Consider the following 20,648-nt stretch of genomic DNA (forward strand, 5'->3'; position numbering starts at 1 on the left):
AGGGTCAGGTTGAACCCCAGCAGTGGAAATGATATGGCCCAGATATTCGAGTTACCTTTGTGCGAATAAGCATTTAGAAAGTTTGAGGTAAAACTGATTGTCCAACAAACATTGAAATACTTGTTGCAAATGGGAAACATGTTGTGGAAGAGATGAACTATAAACAAGAATATCATCGAAAAATACCACAACAAAATGACGGAGAAAGGGGTCGAGGAGGGTATTCATGGTAGCCTGGAACGTTGAAGGAACGTTACAGAGACCAAACGACATCACCCGGTATTCATAATGTCCATGGTGAGTACGAAAGGCGGTCTTAGCAATATCATCAGGGTGCATCAATATCTGGTGGAAGCCTTGTCGAAGATCGAGCTTGGAAAACCAAGTTGCACCACCAAGCTCGTCCAACAACTCATCAATGGTAGGCATCGAAAAATGGTCACGGATAGTGACGGCATTAAGTGCCCTGTAATCTACACAACAACGCCAAGACCCGTCTTTCTTGCGAACCAGCAGGACCGGTGAAGAAAACGGACTCGTACTTGGTTGGATCATGGACTTTTCAAGCAATTCTTTAACTTGTTTTTCGAGTTCAGATTTCTGGGAATGAGGGTAACGATAAGGCTTAACGTTGACCGGTGTGGCGTTAGGGAAGAGGTGGATACGGTGGTCCGTTAGGCGAGAAGGGGGTAGTGATGGTGAAGGTTGAAAGAGGGTATCAAAGCGAAGAAGAAGTGTTTTGATGTCAGGGGGTAGGGTTGTGGTGTTGGGTGGGATTTTGGTGGGATTTGGAGTGGTTATGGGTAGGACTTGTATGGTAAAAAGTTCAGATGCACTATTAGTTTGGATGCATCGCTTAAGTTATGGGTTGGACATTATGGCGGGTCGGTTGTGTTGGATTCCTCGTAATGTAATTGGTTGGCCTTAGTAGGTAAATGAAATTGTGAGTTGGGTGTAGTCCATGAGGACAGGCCCAATAGACTTAAGCCAGGGCGCGCCCAAGACGATGTCGGCACCCCTCAAAGGGAGGATGTAGAAATTAACATGGAGGGTGTGATCCTGAATTTTGATTTTGACGTCAGGACAGAGACGATCGCATCGCATGAGGTTGCCACTACCAACCATAACAGTCAGGGGGTTATAAGGGATTGAAGGGAGATCTAGGAATTTGGCTACCCGATCTTGAACGAAATTGTGGTCACTGTCACCGTCAACGAGAATGGAAACAGGTTTGTTGCCGATCTGCCCTTGGAGACGTATGGTGGATGATCCAATACCGCCAATGAAGGCATGGAGGCTGACTTGGGAAGGGGTGTCCTCGAGAACGGGCTCCTGAGGAGGTGGGGTTAGGGCCCAAGTATGGTCAGGTGTGAAATCATCCGCGATGGGATCATCGATAGTTAAGAGGAAAATTTTTCCTTTGCATCGATGGGACGGGGTGAATAATTCATCACAGTTATAGCAAATGCCCTTTTCACGACGGGCAGCCATGTCTTCAGAGCTGAGACGACGAAAGTTGACACGGGGTGGGGGTGCTGGTAGGAGGGGGTGGAGGTAGTGGCAATTGGGGGAGATGTATGTAAGTTGGGGGTCGGAACTTGGGATTTGGGACGGAAAGAACGCCGACGTTCTTCGATTTTGTCTTCTTGCAGTTTGGCAAGCTGGGTTGCATGATCTAGAGAAGCGGGGCGGAGAGCCTGGACCTCGCGACGGATTTCCGGTGTGAAGCCGGAAATGAAACAGTTCAGGGCAAATGGGGCAGGTAAACCCACTATGCGATTGGCAAGGCGTTCAAACTCCGTGAGATATTGTTGGACTGTCCCCTTTTGTGTGAGCTTTAATAAAGCACCAGAAGGTTCATCATAAAGTGACGGAGCGAAACAGGTTTCCAAGGCACGGAGGAACCCGAACCAAGTCTGGATCTGATTATTCCGATACATCCACTGGTACCAACTGAGAGCTGGTCCGTCCATATAAAAGGAGGCTACTTGAAGGCGTTCCTGTTCTGGTGTATTGTGGTAATCAAAGAATTGGGAAATTTTAAATATCCAACCAAGGGCGTCATTCCCATCAAATCGGGGAACTTCAAGTTTCATGTGTGGGCGACGAAAGTTGTCAGGGGAGGTGTGGGTTGAAGGGGAAATGTGTGGTGGTGGGGAGGGTGGGCAAACCATCAAAAGGGAGAGTTGTTCTAGGATAGAATCAACTTTGACGGTCAAATCATCTAATCGTTTAGCGTTGGTAGGGCGGTTGGCCATGGGAGAGAGGTACTCAATGAAAGCACCAAATTGTTAGGTATTTCCGTCCTTAATTGATGGCTAAGGGAGCCCCTGAGAAAAGATAGGAGAGAGAAACAGATATTTGATTTTCAACCTGCTTTTTTCATTCCTTCCAAAGGCTATGTATAGCCATACAAAACTAAAATTAGTTACAATCAGAGGGTCCTCCTCATTTGTAGGAAAAGGAATCTACCAAACAGAAAATAATAACTAAATTATTCTATGCAAAGAAATGCTGTGACAGAGCACTTATAGAAGCAAGCTGACGGAGTGAATTTTTATGGGATGTAGTCTTTCAGATAGGCTGGTGTGGTAGTAATCCTTTTGGGCCTTGCATGGGTTGTGGTTTGATTGCTAACAGAGTCTAAGTTTCAAATTGGCTAGAAATGAAAAAGTAGAGCACTATATAAGAATAAAAACCTATAAACTCAGTTTTGGGTTGAAAGTAGTGTTAATACCTTATGTGGTTGGGCTAAGGTCTCATTGGTGTTTGTTCTCCTGAGTGAAATTCCCTTTGTAAACCTAACAATTGGTATCAAGGCCAAGGTTACGAGTTCGATTCCTGGTGGGCAATTGTTGAGGGAAAGATTGTTGCATGTGGCATCAATTGTCCCGTAGCGGAGACCAAGTAGACCGAGTCATAATAGCTTTTGACATGAGTGGTAAGCGTTCCATCCTAACAATATCAATTAGATACAGACATAGATATAATAGCAATAATAATCTCAAATGAAAATTAATGAAGCATGTCTAGTTTTTCGATAGTGATAACTTAATCTATCCCATCTCTAATAATAAACGATTTCTAATTTTTTTAATATTAAATTGTTGATAGATAAATAAATAAATATAAATGTAATAAAGAAAACAGCAAAATAATTAGAATAATTTAACACACAAAAAACTGAAAACATATAATTTAGAATATTACATTAACTATCTTACTAATATTTAGAATACATAATAAAAAAAATAGAACCCAATAATATTAATGAAACAGTTAGCATACAGTAGTTTCCATCTTCTAATATACTGGTCTATTCTATGATATTTCTAAATGTTTTCAATTATAAAACTCTCCTTTTGTCTCCCATATTTTTTTTTCCTTTTAAATCATCTTTCATAAATTAGATCAAATCCAGGTTATAAAATATAAAATTAAATGTTTTTATGTTTGTGGATTCTTCTAACTTTAAATTTTCCTTCTGAAAAAATTTGGAAATTTTTCCACAAGCATGGGACGATCTGCAATGAACCTGTGCATTTGTTAGACTCGTCTTTTCCCACCTCATATCATTCCAAATTTATTCTTGCCCTTCTTATTCCTTGCAGACAGTAGTTTATGCTCTTACACCATTTATTTACTCGAAATAAAATAAATTATTGATTTATTGAAAAATAATAAAAATATGAAATGAATTCATTAAAATAACAACAAAAAAGACGAAAATTGTTTCTGTCATTTTCTTTAAAAAAATAATGTAAAGATTACTTTTCATAATGTAAAGATTGCTTATATAAATCATTGGTGTACAAAATAGAATCTGAAATTGAAAGAGAACATGAATAAAATGAAATCAGAAGAAGAATATAAAAAAGAATATATATCTCCCAACTCTTTCAGTTTTTATAAAAGTTAAATGGTCATGCATCATTTGTGTAAGAAACTCATATTTAACATAACTATATACCTAATTATTTTCACTATTTTATATACAAGCTATTGCACCACATATGCTCTTTCTAATTTCTTATTGTTGCTTATTACAAAATTTAAAATTTCCCGAATTAAAAATAGGAATTGGTTTTTGACATATATCAACAAAATTTCCATAACACACGCACACTCTAATTAACCCATCTAAATCATAGCAAACAGTATTACAAACGATATATGATTATTTTTGGTACCTTATCATGACGTTGATCACAAACCTTGAACTCTGTTTGCATCTCTCTGAGGCATGGAAAGAGAAAAAAAAGAAAAGAGGGTAGGGTAGGTAAGTAAGCAAAGTTGAGGTGTAATTTGTGAATTGATTTTTGCATGGAGATTTTGGGATGACATAATTGGTGCACTCTTAAAGTTGAACCTTTAGAAGAAGAAAAGATAGAGAAGGAGATGAAGTTGGAGGTGTAGGTGGGTAAGAATATGTTGTATATATTAGAATGTAGTATGATTGGTTATGGGGGGGTGGGAATGGTGGTTAAAGGCCATGATGATGAATGTGTAGGGTCCAAAGAGTGGATGGAATTCTTGATGTAGACAGCTTTCAAATATATGCATGTGAAATGCCCAATTAATTTAACTTTAGGAGTTAGGCCAATTTGCCTTTGCTTCTAATAAGAAAAATAATATAGGGTTTAAATATCACTCTAAAGTGCATCTTATTGAAATTCCCTTTCACATACCTAGGGATAACTGTGGAGAGGCTAATCCAAAGGGAAAAGATATAGAAACCAATTGTATGAAAATATTTCCAAGATATTAAATTGCTAAATTTTGCATGTAGGTCGTGTTTTCTTACTCCATACTAGTGGCCCTGCCAATATTTTAGACCTTCCTCTTCAAGATATTAAAATCAATATCCTCTTCAAGATATTAAAATCAATACTTGGGCAATTACTCAGATACAAAAATATGTTCTTGTTGGAACATCATTAGAGGAAAATCAAATTTATAGTATATAAATGAATGTGAACTTTATCTTATAAATTCATATTTTTATGGTTGATTTAGAATTAAAGTTCACTTCTTAAAATATGGTATCAAAATCATGTAATTAAAAAAAATCTATTTTAACGACATTTATTATTTGTTGGATCTATCGTATCACATGTTATTGGATTGTTATGTAATTATATATTCATTAATGTCTAACCTCATACTCAAAAGTATATGTCTTGATGTAGGAATGTGTTAAAGATCTTACATTAACTATAAATAAAATAAATTTATGATAAATAAATAAGTTTAAACTTCATTTTATTGATTAATTTTATGAAATTGAATTATACTCACATTTCTTAAGATATGAAAATGGAAGAAGTATACAAAAATAATGAGTAAGATTAATCCACTGTATATTACTTTGTTATATACTCAGCTTTTTTTTAATAGAAATATAAAGATACGACTCACCTAATGTACTTAATGTTTCTAACTATATTAATAATTAAAAAAAAATTGAATTTGTTAAAAACGTCTATCAAATACGAATTCTTTTATATTTAAATTCAAAAGGCGTAAAGACCTAGAAAAAATGACACTTTAGAATAATGATTTAAAAATAATGGGACTCAATTATTTTAATATTAAAAAGTTTTAGTATAAATAGTATAGTTCTAAATGAGTTTTATTATTTTAAAACACATCTTTTTAGAAACCATTTTTCTAGAGTTCTCTGACTTCTCTTTAAGAGTTCTCGTTATGTGTTCGTCTGATTGAATCTGAGACCGTAGGAGTGATCCTTATGACGAGTTCATCAATTTGGACCGATCAATTTTTCCATTCGTGTAAGTTAAGTTTCAACCATTTTTTTCTTGGTCTTCTACTAGTTTATTTTGCATGTGAGACTTTTATGCTTGAATGTGTCTTTTTAATTTTCTCGATGAGTCTCTATTAATCAATGATAATAATAGTAGGTCCTGATCATTCTAGTGATGTTTTTGTGTGTAGATAGAACATCTTATATGGTTGGAGGTAGTTTGGTGTTCCAAGAGCTGTTTGGGTTGTCTTTTGCAAGTAAGGGAAGCTAGGTTTCTATTGAATTTTGGTGTGAATTGATAATCTTGGTAGTTAATTGTTATGTGGCATGTTGAATTGATAAGTTGTATGTTGAACTGTTTGATATTTGATTTGTGTTTGGCTTTATTTGGGAAAAAGTTTGAATACGTGTTTTGAGTGATTGGGTATCAATTTTGAACTTTCTAAAACCATTTGAAATAAAAAATACTAAAGAAAAGGTGCCCAATTAGTCAATTTCACAGGATTAATTTTCCTTAAATTGTTGTTTTTGATACACCGTCGAGCGCCATTACAGTGTCGTTGAGCGTTAGGCCACTGACTTGGTGTCGTTGGACGCCACTTTTGGACTGTCGGATGCTAGAAGTTAGTAGATTCCAAGGTCTGAGCGTCGGGTGCCACTTTTCTAGCACTGAGTACTTTCCCTTTTTTTGTTCCGCATCCTCTTGGTAAGATGAAAATTACTGATTCGTTAATCGACAAATCAAGCTAAAATTTTGACAATTGATTCTTCACTTTGAATGGTGCGATCTTTGTTTTGAAGTTTGTGGTTAGATAAATAATTTAACGTTTTGATATACTTTATGTATGTATATGTGTGAGATTGTAATTGCATGTAATGAATTAAGATTATACGAGAACATGATGAAAGAGCTATGTATCATTGTTTGGTATGAGGAACTTGGTGAGAAATCATGTTTTATGGAGAAGTTATGAAGTTATAAGTATAAAAGTGAATCAGCAGAATGAAATAGTTAAGGTTGAATTACATCCTTGTTTTAAGTCTTGGCTTTTAAGGAAGAAGTGCAATCCTCACTAGTAGATTGTTATGCATTGGCTAGAGATATGTGTTGGTATTTGAGTCAATGCATAGATCCGAATAATTGAGTTTAGGGAGTCTGTAATTGTATGCTTGGTATTTTTTTTATGAATGTTTAAAATTTGTTATTTTATGATGTAATAAGTTTAATTGTTATATGATTATTTCTTTGATAAACTAGTTTATCCTTTTTTGTTTGTTGTTTATATGTGTTGTGTTCTTCTTTTACAATGATCACCTTATTGGTGTGAACAAATGTAGAGGCACCTCTTGAATGTTAGAAGTCAATTGTCTAGGGGATGAGCAACTTTAGGTCATGTTAGGTATAATATTGTAATAAAATCCTATTATAATAGCTTGAGAATGTATATAAGTGATATTATTATAATCTTATTTTGTAATACTCTACTAATTTATCAAAATCAAATCCTTCTAATAAATTTCCGTCAATAGTAAATATCATGTTAAAAATAATAGAAAAGAATAGTTTAACTAATATTTAACATTTATCTTATATTATAGAGATTAAAATAATATATTGTACTTTGTAGAAACTGAAGTGTTGTTTTTTATTTTATTTAATAGCAAATAATACTTTTAAAATTTGAAAAAATTGTAATTTAAAAAGTATTTGTTATTAAACTAAAAAATAAAAATGTAAGAACCTAAACCTCAAAATTAGAGAATAGTGAAATAAAAATATATTATTTTATACTAATGAAAACGTATGTACTTTTTATTTATCTATTATTTCGTGATAAAATAAAAATTATCACAAAATTTTGATAATTAATCGAGTTTTAAAAATATTTACAAAACTTTAAAAGTAAAATAATAAAATAAAATATGTTGATAAAAATTAAAATTCATAAAAAATGCTGTATATTAAAAAGATAGCTACAAAACAGTTATAATAGTGAGTTAAAAAGATATTTACAGAAACTTAAAAAATAAAATAATAAAATGAAATATATTACTAAAGAATAAAGTTATCTAAAAATTGTACATCAAAACAGAGATAAAAATAAATAACATATTAAAGTCAAAAAACAATGTGAGTCTTATAAATCACGACTTTTATTCAATATTTATCTGTGAACAACAAATTATTCTTTTTTTTTTTTTCAAATGATTTTCCAACATTTGTGTATTTAACGTAACCCTTAAGCGCTTCTAAAGCTATATGTTTTTTCTTTTCCTCTTTTTCTCGGTTAATTTGTAATGAAAAAACATTCATATTTTATAGTTTGGATTTTTTTTTATGACTATAATTATATAATTTTAATACTTCCCATGATTTAGAAATTGAAATAAAAAATAATTTAAGTATATTTTTTCTTAATGTTTTTTATACACATTATATTATAATGATAAAATTGTGATAAAATCGTAAATTTCAAAAATAATCATGATTCAAATACAAATATAAATATATAGGCGAATATAAATGTCACCATAATAACTACAAATCTTATATTAGTTAATTTTTACATTAGCTAATTTTATAAAATTTATTTAATAAGAAATTTACTTTAAAAATATAGTATAAAAAAACTTAACTACACAAACTACAAGAGAAATAATTTTTAATATGGGTTATTTTTGTTATCTCTAGCAGTTTTAACCTTTCATTAAAGGCGTTATCTACGATTTGCTTCTTCTCACACAAAATCAGTATCGCTAATGGATTATCAATGATTTTCACTAACTTCTAGTGTAGTACTTACATACGGTTTGAAAATCTCAAATATTTACATTCAGTTTTAATATCCCTATTATTTACTGGTGGTTTTGAAACCTCTATTATTTACTGGTGGTTTTGAAACCTCTATTATTTACTAATGGTTTTGAACCCCTGTTACTCTGAAGGGTTTTGAAATCCTATGCTACTTCCCAACGATTTAAGTACTTGTATTGTGTGATGGTATTGAAAACCCTTTTTAGTGTTTTTTATCCTTGCAATGCAAATAATTATTTTTTGATTTTTTGATTTGGTGTTTCAAACCCCCTTAATTTTATTTGTTGCGTTTTTTAATCCATGTAATTCCTAAAACATATGAAATAAAAAAATTCTAAAATTTTGATATCTATTTATAAATGGATATAATATTCAAACTAGTGAAATATTAAAATGCTTTTGTTCTTATAATTATAAAATAAAACATAATGAAAATCTAATAACATTCTTCACTTATCAATTTTGATGTGGATCATTTGTTTCTTCATTAAAAACACTCACTTGATCAGATACCTAACATATAAAAAATAATTATAATTAGTAACATTCATTACAATATAAAAAATATATTAATATAATAAAGGTTTAAATAGAGACCAATTATATTTTTTTATTCATTATAGTGACTATTTTAGTAACTAGTAATTTTTTAGGCTTAAATACCTTTTTGGTCCTCATTTTCGTAGTGTTTGTTGCGGATGATCCTCATTTTGACAGAATGTTTAAAATGGTCTCATTTTTACCGAATGTTTAAAATGATCCTCATTTTCGCAATCTGTGTTTTATTTGGTCCTTTTCTGTAACGTCGTTTAAATCATTAACGGAGCATTGTACAGGTGGCACGATTTGTATGTATAGTACACATAACACACCCTAATACAAACCGTGTCACCTACAATGCTTCGTTAATGATTTAAATGGCATTACAAAAAAAGACCAAATAAAACACGAATTGCGAAAATGAGGACCATTTTAAACATTCGGTAAAAATGAGGATCATTTTAAACATTTTGTCAAAATGAGGATCATCCGCAACAAACACTACGAAAATGAGGATCAAAAAGGTATTTAAACCAATTTTTTATTTTATAAATTAATATCTAAATTAGTCACTATAATAACTAATAATTTTCGATCACTAAAATTACTAATTAATTAGGCATTTGTTTAGACTTATTAATATATTCATATATATGGTAATGTTAGGTTAGTTAAATATTTTCATTTCATTTATATAGAAAATAATTAGAAATAGTCTATTAGGAATTAGTTGTATAAAGAAATATTTTTGAGAAAAGCTTAGATAAAAGTTGTTCCATGTAGAGAAATTTCATCTAACTGTATCTTATATTTTGTTCACTTATAGCATGTCTAATTGGGTCTCGAACTACCATCATGGATGAGTGACACTCAACATTATTCATAATTGCAACATTAACATGTGATCAAAAATTTTAAATATTCAATAAATTTTTTAAGGTCAATCCACACATATGAAAAATTAACATATTGGACTAAAAATATTGTCTTGGTTTGGATTATTTAGTTCTAAGCTTAAATGTATTTCAAACAATTTGTTAGAGATTTCACATTTGCAAACCTTATCTTAAGATAATTTAAACTTAATTATTTTTGTTATATATTTTAATATTAAAATAAAAAAAATTAAATATAATTATATCAAACATGCTATGAACTAGATAGATTAAAAAAAACTGCATATTTTGAAAACAGAGTCATGATACGCAAGCCCACCCTACTGTAAAAAAAAAAAAAAGGAAGAAGAAAGTATGGTTTAAGTAGAAGAAACATAAAAGTTTGGTGGGTAAAAAAGTGATGTGGGAATGATCAAGAAAAAGAGAGTAGTGGAAGCTTAGGGTAGCCGAGCCGAGGCTAAGTAAGCATTTAGCTAAGTTAGGTTTGTTTGAGAGAGCAATGGCGGCGTGAATAAACTAAAAAGTAGGCTAATTCAATGTATCCACTTCCAACCACTCACTCACACGCCTCCTCACAACCACTTAATACAACTTTCTTTTACCCTTTCCCTTCTCCACAAACCATACCTTTTCTCTATTCCAACTTTTTTATTTTTTATTTTGCCATTTCACACCTCTCTAAGTTTCTTATGCTTCACGATACCCTTTTCACTAATCCTACTTCTACACATCAACAAGTTTTTCGACAGTTGAGAATACCACATCCACCCAATAAAAAAACTTTGCCCTTTTTCGATAGTTTCGTATTATTGTTATTATCTAATTACAATGATGTGATTTTTTAATTATTCTTTTAAAAAAAGTTCATAAATTTACTTATTATTTTGTGGCAGTATAAAATTGTTAGTGTAAGTCTTTCATTCGGGAATGGAATCCTTTCCACTTTGAGATATTACGATTTTATGAGATTAAGTTCATTCCTCTTACGCAATGTTTTTCTTTAGGCCAATATTTTCTTCCCATTAATATTTTTTATTATCATTTTGTACTTCATGTTTCTATCTCTCTGATTTTCAGCCACTTCTATGCAGAAAGTTATCATTACTTCACCATCCCCACCCCATTTTACTCCCAACAAATGTTCCTAGACTAACTATTGATTGTACCGATTAAAACTATGTTTTTCTATTGTTTTAAACACAATTTGGATGGAGTTCTTTATATACTAATGCTTTCTCGATTATATGATAACATATATAGATATTATTTCGTTAAATTAATAAAAACTTTTACTATTTTATTTATTTTATTAAAGAATTTGATAATACTAGACAAAAATATAGAGTTTTTTTTAATACATTTTGTAAATTATGTATTTTTATAAGTATTGTTAATCTTAATTTCTTTAACCAACGTTAATTAAGATCAGTGTCTCGTGTTTTCTAATCATGTTGACTAACTTGGGAGGGAAGTACACTCTCTTTCTTATTAGCATTAATAATTGTTCTCTACACCAATACCTTAATTGGTATGTACTCACCCATTTCCTTGTGTATAGGTATTTCTTAATCAACCATCAAAATTTAATCTTTAAACCACCCAACTCAATTTCATTTCTCCTAAAAATATTTTCTCACAAACTTATAAACAATTCTATTCATGTAGAAGCTAAACCCTTTAATAAGTATATACTATACTAACATTTTCTATTCCCCATAACATTGAGAGTATCTTTCTATTTTATCATTATTGTTAAGGAATTTTTTTTTTTTTATATATACTTATATTAACATGAGTATATACTTATATTAAAAACTTAAGATTCGTTGATGCCTACAATTAAAATAAAAAAATAAAAAAAACAATCAAACTTTATGTGATCTATATATTCACAAGGTATACGTATAATAAGTTTTGATAATAAATTAATAGCAATTAATATGTATAGATGAAATAATAGAGAGATGCAACATAAAAGTCTTATTAACTACAACCTCTTCTTCATTCAACTTCCCTTTTAATGACTATATAAAGTATAATCACTGTAGCCCATACAATATTGATTATAATTCATGCAAAAAATGGTTGAACAACACCACCTCCTCTCCTTTTAAAACCCCCTCTTCTCCCTCCTTCTCTCATAATATTTCAAAGCTGGCTACCCTCTTCCTCCCACCATCAAACAAGTCACACCTCACTCTCCTTCCCTCTCTTAACCTTCTCCTCTCCCTCTCATGGTCATGGGAGCCTTTCGCCACTTCCAACCGATCTCCAAATGCACCACACAAGATCGATCACACCAAACTGTGGCCTCAGACTTTGATGGCACCCTCCTCCTCTCCCCCAGTGCCTTCCCTTACTACATGCTCGTCGCCATCGAAGCCGGCAGCTTCCTACGTGCTCTACTACTCCTCATTTCCGTCCCCTTTGTGTACTTCACTTACATCTTTGTTTCTGAGGTTGCGGCCATCAAGTTTCTGATCATCATGGCCTTTGCAGGCCTGAAGGTCAAAGACGTAGAGATGGTCGCAACCTCTGTACTTCCAAAGTTTTATGCCGAAGATGTCCACCCGGACACCTGGAGAGTGTTTAACTCTTTTGGGAAGCGTTACATTGTCACTGCCAGCCCCAGGGTGATGGTGGAGCCCTTTGTGAAGACGTTTCTTGGGGCTGATAAGGTGCTTGGGACTGAGCTTGAGGCTACCAAATCAGGGAGGTTTACTGGGTTTGTTAAGGAGCCTGGTGTGCTTGTTGGGGAGCACAAGAAAGTTGCCGTTTTGAAGGAGTTTCAGGGTAATCCACCTGACTTGGGACTAGGAGATAGTAAAAGTGATCATCAGTTCATGTCAATTTGCAAGGTTGGTCCATTATTCTTATTGTTACCTGTTTAGGATAGATATTAACTTGTGTTTATTATATTTATTTGGATAAACTCTCATCATGAATGTTTTCAACATAATACACCAAGTAGCCAAAATCATTCTTTTCTGAAAAAGAAGTTTGCAAAAGTCTAAAGACATAATTTACTTCTTTTACTCATCTATATATTTTTGATTTTTATTAAAAGTCAATTTGCAGATAAAGAATGTCCCGAGACATGAATGCATAGTAATACAGTATATATGAAGTATTGTGGGATACTCGAGAAAAGACAGAATTTGACAAATTGTGAAGGAAATAAGAGAGAATAAGAAACATGATTCCATAAATATCAACCCTGGAATATGTTATCTTCATGTCCCTATATTCAACTTTAATCGTGAGACATGTCTTGTTAATTCAATCGAACTATAATAGTTTTTTTTTTTTCTTCTTTCAATTGAGAGAAGGTAAAATGGTAGCCTATTTTATTTAATATTAAATAGGAGTTTGGTGAGAGCCTTAATGAGCAGAACATGTTGTTATCACTTATAATGAGCCTCGCTTCTTGTTCCTGTTTCTGTGTATCTATCTCTGACGGCACTTCAAAATCTCCCATTTGGTTTTATTCCTTATTTTTTCATGCATTTACTAACGTGCAAGTGGTCCCTTTACAATTCATAGCCAATTTATAGATACAATACAACTTGTAGTAACAGCTTCACTTTTAGCTGTGTACCTCTCCTTGATTCAGTTCAAGTTTAATGGATTATTTTCTCATAACCCTTAACTACTTTTGAACACTAATAATTATAAGTTTCTCCCTCTGTTATTTTGCCCGTCCAAACCAAACTCACTTTCCAAATTTGGGAAAATAGATGACCATGAGTTTCATATGCACAACCCACTTTAAACACAAAATCTGTGCCATGTTGGTTATGGCTCATGTAGAGGAAATGAAGAGATTTAAAGCACATCCCTCCATAGCAAATCATCAATAATTTAGAAAGCACAATCCTTGTGACATTCCCCTCAACTTTGTCTAAGAAATCTCAGTTGTACTTTCTGATTTTTCCACTTTAAATCCTAGATTCATGGGAATCACTTTAACACCCTAGATCAATTAGTGATAATTTCCATCATCAGAAACTTAATTCTATGGAAACAGCACTGATGGTGATTACTGTCAGTATATGTACCAAAGAGCAACGTCATCAACACACTTTTTTTAACATATACGGTTGGAAGATTTCATGTGGACTCTCCAATAAGAAAAACTCAGGTCCACACGCTTTTTCTTAATGGGACACACGTGACATTAACCAAGCAATCTTAAATGTTTTCATCTCTCAAATTTTACACCTTTCTCTCTCTGTTCTGTCTTTTTTTCTATCTCATTTTTTTTTATCACATGTTATCTGTTATTTTTGATCAAGTCTCTCTTTGTCTTGTTCATCTCCTTCCCAGAGCGTATAAAACCTCGAGGAAGTTAAAAAAAAAAAAGTTTTTTAGATAACCATGTCATTAACTGTTTCTGCTACTTATGATCATTTCTGATGTGTCCAATAAAGTCATTAACTGTTTTCTGATTTGCAGGAAGCGTACATGGTGCCAAGGACCAAGTGTGAACCACTACCAAGAAACAAGCTTTTAAGTCCAATTATTTTTCATGAGGGTAGGTTTGTTCAGAGGCCAACTCCTCTTGCTGCACTCTTGACCTTTCTATGGTTGCCAATTGGCATCATACTCTCCATCTTAAGGGTCTATCTTAACATCCCTTTGCCTGAAAGAATTGCTTGGTACAACTACAAGCTATTAGGAATAAGAGTAATTGTGAAGGGTACCCCTCCACCACCCCCAAAGAAGGGTCAAAGTGGAGTCCTATTTGTTTGTAACCACCGCACAGTTTTAGATCCAGTGGTTACTGCAGTTGCACTTGGAAGAAAAATTAGCTGTGTCACATATAGTATAAGCAAGTTCACTGAAATAATTTCACCAATTAAAGCTGTGGCCCTGTCAAGGGAAAGAGAGAAAGATGCAGCCAATATCAAGAGACTTCTTGAAGAAGGGGACTTGGTGATCTGCCCTGAAGGTACAACTTGCAGAGAGCCCTTCCTCTTGAGGTTCAGTGCACTTTTTGCTGAACTCACTGATAGGATTGTCCCAGTTGCTATTAACACAAAGCAAAGTGTGTTCTATGGGACAACTGTTCGTGGGCACAAGTTGTTGGACCCATACTTCGTATTCATGAATCCCATGCCCACATATGAGATCACTTTCTTGAACCAACTTCCCAAAGAACTTACCTGCAGTGGAGGTAAATCTGCAATTGAAGTTGCCAACTACATTCAGAGGGTTCTTGCAGGGACTTTGGGATTTGAGTGCACCAATTTGACAAGGAAGAGCAAATATGCCATGCTTGCAGGAACAGATGGGACAGTTCCATCTAAGGAGAAAGCTTGAAGAGGAGAGAGGGACAAAGTTCTCCCTTTTGATTGTTCTGTATTGGTGCCCATTGTGTTTCCAAAACACAGAATTATGATAGAAATAAAATCTGATTGTGGCTCATAAAAGAATTACAGTTTATGTATATTTTGTTATTTTGATATATACAAATCATAACTACTGTTATTGGGTCAGTCCTGAAATCTAGTTTGCTACCACTTTATCTTGTTTTGAGAGTTTTCTACAAGTTTTTTCCAATCTTGTTATCCCTTTTGTGACGTTTGTCTAAAGGTTTTACTTTTACATATATTGTCTGTGTTGTGTCAGTATTGTTGAGTTGTATGAATATGAGATAAGTATGGAATATGTAGGACACAGACATATAGCACATGGGATCACAAGGTGCATTGATTTTCAATAGAGTAGTAATGTTATATTGTTGTTGTGTATCATTTATTTGCAGGCAAGTCCAGCTAGAAGGCTGACAAGCATGTCTAAACCAAGATAAATAAGCCTTAATGGTAGAAAATGTACATATGACAGAACAAGTTAACATGATCCTAGTCTTACGATGAGGGGTCTTACTCGAGTAAATTGGTAGGGACTAGAATCAACCAATGCAACAGAATGCATTCAATCTAATAGGAAATAAGACAAACTGTCTAATAAAAAAACACAAGTAAAGACTTGGATCACAGCAGCAGAGCGAACATGTATATTCAGAGTCATTCATTTCCCCCCATTTTGATGATTTAGCATTAGTTTCTGCAAAAGTATAATGCACTGGAATGCAGTTGAGGCAATGGATAAACAGAGAAATTCTATAATTACTTGTAGATGATGATGTAAAAATATGAGGCTCCCTTAACCAGTTGATTCTGCAGCCAAGACTCAACTTCCATAGTCTCCATGCCTTTGTTGATGCTTCAATTGTTCAAAATTCAACATCTAGTACAGAAAGAAAAGAAATTAGTCCTGTTTTCTCAGGATAAATGATGAACAATTGTTTTTACATGTGTTATTTATTCATTTGTTTTTTGTTAAAGATAGTTTTGTACTGGGATATTGTGAATCTCGGCTTTAAATAATATTTGGGTTTAAATATTGGGCTTGGAGTCCATGTGGAACAATAAACCCTAATAACTGTTCTTGTCTTCATAAAAATCCACTACACTATCACTAAATCTATTTCTAGATTTAACAAGAACAATAACAAAGAGTTAAGTGCATTCTATTCTTAAAATGTTTCACTCAAGATAAAAACAAAATTTACAAAGAATACATTATGTTATTCCCATAAAAAAACAAATGGTATAAAAGAAGAAACCATTACTAGCATGAAGTTGTGCCAATGAAAATCATTTGTTTGAAAACGTTATATGTGACATCCAAGGAATCACCAGTCCAAGAAGCAGTAGCATTTTCCCCATGATGGATTGAGTTTATTATTAGGGTTTTCAGTTTTGGTTGTACTAATCTTGATAAATGTAACGGTATGTATGATAAGAGAGAAAGCACACGACGAAAGGGTGAATAGGTCGCAATGCACAATAAGAAACAATCATGTGGAGTGTGATAACTGCAGAATTAATGCAGACACAGTAAACATAATAATGCTGCAACAGTATTGTAAATATGTAAATTTAATGTCACGTTCAAGCCTGCTATGCTATGAAATACATACTGCATCTTAGATCACATATATAGTTAGAAAATGTCTTTTAAAATTGTGTGTGCCAACTGCAAGCTGAACCTAACTTGCTAGAGAGGCTATAAGTGAATGAGTTAACAAGAGTTTGTGGTCCTTCCTTCTTCAGCGAAAGCTTGAAGATTAGGGTCCATTTGGCTATCGTGTGTACTCTTTAATGACTAATAAATCTACTGAGACAGTTCAATGAGCACATGCAAGTGCCAGACTGTGACGCAAAAATTCTGATAAGATCGTGTTTGGTTGAATGTTCAGTTTCTGTACAAATCTATAACACACAATTGGGGCCAAATAAAAGCTTATTTGGACTGTGTGATTTGTTGAAGTACACTTTGTTAAGAGTTTTGATTCTGTTGTAAGCTTCTGCCTGTTCATTGTGTTTCTACAAAGTCACATGCATAATTGATGAGAGACAATGTTGTTCAAGTTTTATCAGATACTATAGTTGATGTATTTTCCTTTCAAATATTTGACACATTTAACATATTCAAGATTCAAACTCAGAATCACTGATTAATTAAGATGGGATAAACCTCATACCAGTTAATTCACAGGGTTGGTCAGTGATTCCCCTGACTAGTGTTTATTCATTTAAACATAAGAGAAAATGACTTGTTCTATTATTTAAGTTTGGAGACTGTGTTTTTGGTGCCATCATCTTATTTTTAAATTTTGATTAGTCTTCATGATTAAAGAATAGTATTTTTACTACTTCTCTACAATGACTACACAATGATGGAATTTTGTGAGTCTAGAAATCCAAAATCATTGTAAACTAAACCAGTGAACAAATCTTGCAACATAAATGAAGGCGAAATTCAATAACACCTCAAAACACCTATCATAATTGAATTGCAGTAGATAAGGTGTCAAGTTAGCACTTAACGGACCATGCACAGAATAATCGCATGGCCTAATCTCAACTCCAAAAATGTCTCCAATAAGCCCTTTATACTAGCATGTAGAAAATCTTCAATACCAAGTTGTTTCTTCTACTGCATCAGATGCAGAAGCATGAACAAGACATTAGCCAGGTATGCATGTCATAAAAGAAATCGTTTCTAATGTATAATTAATTTTTTTTTCATTCGATCAAATCAAATAAAACATCATATGTTTGATGTTTAATGTCCATTTTTCTGTTACAGAGTCAAATCAGTCTATAAGATTAAAGCAATAAATCTGTCACTTTCAACCAATTTATAGAACCTGTTGATTGTAAGGCCTACCACCAGATGGATGATTCACTATAACTATTTATCCATGACCAAATCCTTGGTTTGGATATCTATATCTGCAAACAAGTACACAAGTTCAATAATATAACTATAATTATTGTTCTTTCTATTCACGGAGATAGCCAAATCAGCCATGCATTAAGTTGCAAAATGGCAATAAATTTCAGATAATCTGAAGATTCAGAGGTAAAAGAATAATGCATGAAGACAATACATATTAAGCTTAGGAGTGATGGTAAAAATGCCATATTCACTTATAATTAGATGTGAGTCCACAATCACTTGATCTTTTATGAAAGATAGTTAAAGTTGGTGGTGAAACATCCTAAGAGGATCATTATGGAAGGTTCCTTTAAGCACAGATAATAATCTCATATTTACCTTGCTGGGGAGTAAAGCATGCCCCCTTCACAGTTTGACAGATCAATTGACAAATCATTACTAGACTCAACATATGGTCAGATTTATTACTAAAAATATGGTCAGATTCAAAATATGGTCAAATCATTACTAAAAATATCATATGCTCAGATTCAATATAGATCAGTTTATCTATTGTGAACATTCTTCAAGTCAGAAGTTTCAACCATATGTGGCTCCAGATGAAAATATTTACCTAACAAGACCTTTTTTCACTCTTAGATTTTGGATTAGACATAACTCTACCTCACAGACTTATGAAATAAGGGTCGGCTCTCACTTAAATACTTTAATTTGGCGCCATATTTTATGTAAGTATGGGATCTCCAAAATCTCACGTTGAAGACGGACTTGAATGTAAAGTTGGCAGGATTAACATTTGTGTGTGATAATGATGTGCTAATAAGCGGTTTAACAATAATTATTAGAAGAGGTGCTATTATATACTTTAATTTTAGTAATATCAATAGTACAACAAATCTCCAACACAATCACATAAATCTTTCTGCATACAATAAGAAAATCATGCATAGAAAGAAACCTATCTACCTGAGCGCCCAAGGCTGGAATTGGGCACCAATGAGATTTTCTATAAATAGAGATCTTATGTCTTGATTGTAGTCATTGTGTGAAGAAGTAACTCATAACATGAATGTCTACCTTTTATTTGTTTTAAGTTTTGTTAATAAAATAAATTCTTCGATACATTTTATCTTGATTAATCCTCAAGTTTATTTTGTTTTTGTTTGTTCTTATGTTTTAGTTATTTTGTGTTTGTTTTAACTCTAATATTCGTTTAAGGGTGTGAAATAAGTGAATAGGAAACAATTTTTGTGGAGAAAAACAAGCTAGAACTCAAGGAAATATGTTTGGACAAGAAAAGATGATTTTGAGGCAAATGTCGGGCGTCACAAGAATCGTGCCCAGCATTGTGAACATGGAGAGCGGACAGTGGTGCAGAGGAACCCACTATTGGGTGGTACAAGAAGGGCATTATTAGGCGCCACATTTTTTCAGGGAGCAGCGCCAAGCGGCACAAGGATGGTGTTGAGTAGTGGTTGGCCGTCGTTGGGAAATGGTTTGGCAGAGGTTGTCCCATTAGTGTAGCTAAAGTATCAAAATTGGGTATTTATTCATGTCTTCCCTGAGGGTTGGCTCATTCTCTAACTCTCGCACTTTCTCTCCACCTTTTGCAACTGGGAGAGGCCCTTGGAGGTTGGTAGGGGTGCTGAGAAGCTCTCCCTCCTCTTCCTTAGGTCCCGATCTTCATTCATGGTGTTTTCCCCCTTTTGTAGTTGAAGAGGAAAAAGATTTGCAGATTGAAAGTGTTGATGCAAATGGGATTTGAAAATTGAGCTTGGAGTAGCTACAAGGTGCCTTGGGAAAGGGCTTTCTTCTTGTCTTTGGTTCCAATTTCTTCCCTATCTATTCAATTTGTAAACCCTTAGTTCTCCATGATGCTAAACCTATTTGTGGAGATTAGATGTAATAAATTGATTTCTTGTGTATTTTGTGATGCTATTACATATGCTTTTCCATTTCAATGTTAGTACTTGGATTTTATGCTTGTTGAGAATTCAAGTGTGAGTCTAAGTCCCACATTGAGTAAAAATGAGAAAGTTGAGCATCATATAAGGACAAACCATTGCCTTAAGGTTTTGGGTTGAGAGTGGTGTCAATGTCTTATGTGGTTGGGCTCAAGTATCATTGGTATTGTATCCCCCAGTGAACCTCCTCCTTGAAAAACCCAACAAGTGGTATCAGAGCTCTAGGTTACACTAGGAACCTACTTTGGAGAAATTAAAGATGAAGTTTTGGTGCATTGGGGATGCATGTCTGAGAATATATATGTGAGAGATCATCTTGATAACTTTAATCGAGTTATCTTGGATCTACAGAGTATTTGAGTTAAAATTGATGATAAGGATCAAGCTATTATTTTGTTATGTTGTATACCGAAATC

At 33.2% G+C, this 20,648-nt stretch overlaps 1 protein-coding gene and 1 pseudogene across 2 annotated transcripts; one reads left to right on the forward strand and one right to left on the reverse strand.

Moving 5' to 3' along the window:
- Nucleotides 1-923: 923 nt before the first annotated feature.
- On the reverse strand, nucleotides 924-4,399 carry LOC146886061 (uncharacterized; annotated as a pseudogene). Its single transcript, XR_014995023.1, has 2 exons — nucleotides 4,191-4,399; nucleotides 924-2,955 (listed from the first exon to the last, which is right to left on the reverse strand). The product of XR_014995023.1 is annotated as an uncharacterized LOC146886061 (transcript).
- A 7,741-nt stretch (nucleotides 4,400-12,140) lies between these two features.
- On the forward strand, nucleotides 12,141-15,513 carry LOC114185522 (glycerol-3-phosphate 2-O-acyltransferase 6-like). The gene is made up of 2 exons (XM_028073281.2): nucleotides 12,141-12,873; nucleotides 14,471-15,513. The coding sequence occupies exons 1-2, from the start codon at nucleotides 12,250-12,252 to the stop codon at nucleotides 15,335-15,337; spliced, it is 1,491 nt and encodes a 496-aa protein (XP_027929082.1). The 5' UTR covers nucleotides 12,141-12,249; the 3' UTR covers nucleotides 15,338-15,513.
- The last annotated feature ends 5,135 nt before the right edge of the window (nucleotides 15,514-20,648 follow it).

The sequence above is a fragment of the Vigna unguiculata genome, chromosome 5, assembly GCF_037176805.1.
Source record: "Vigna unguiculata cultivar grain cowpea cultivar isolate G323 ecotype 2 chromosome 5, ASM3717680v1, whole genome shotgun sequence".
NCBI lineage: Eukaryota > Viridiplantae > Streptophyta > Magnoliopsida > Fabales > Fabaceae > Vigna > Vigna unguiculata.

Coding starts and splice junctions, on each gene's coding strand:
- LOC114185522 (XM_028073281.2), top strand. CDS start 12,250: ATGGTCATGGGAGCCTTTCGCCACTTCCAACCGATCTCCAAATGCACC. Junction 12,874..14,470: donor AGTTCATGTCAATTTGCAAG/GTTGGTCCATTA, acceptor TCTGATTTGCAG/GAAGCGTACATGGTGCCAAG.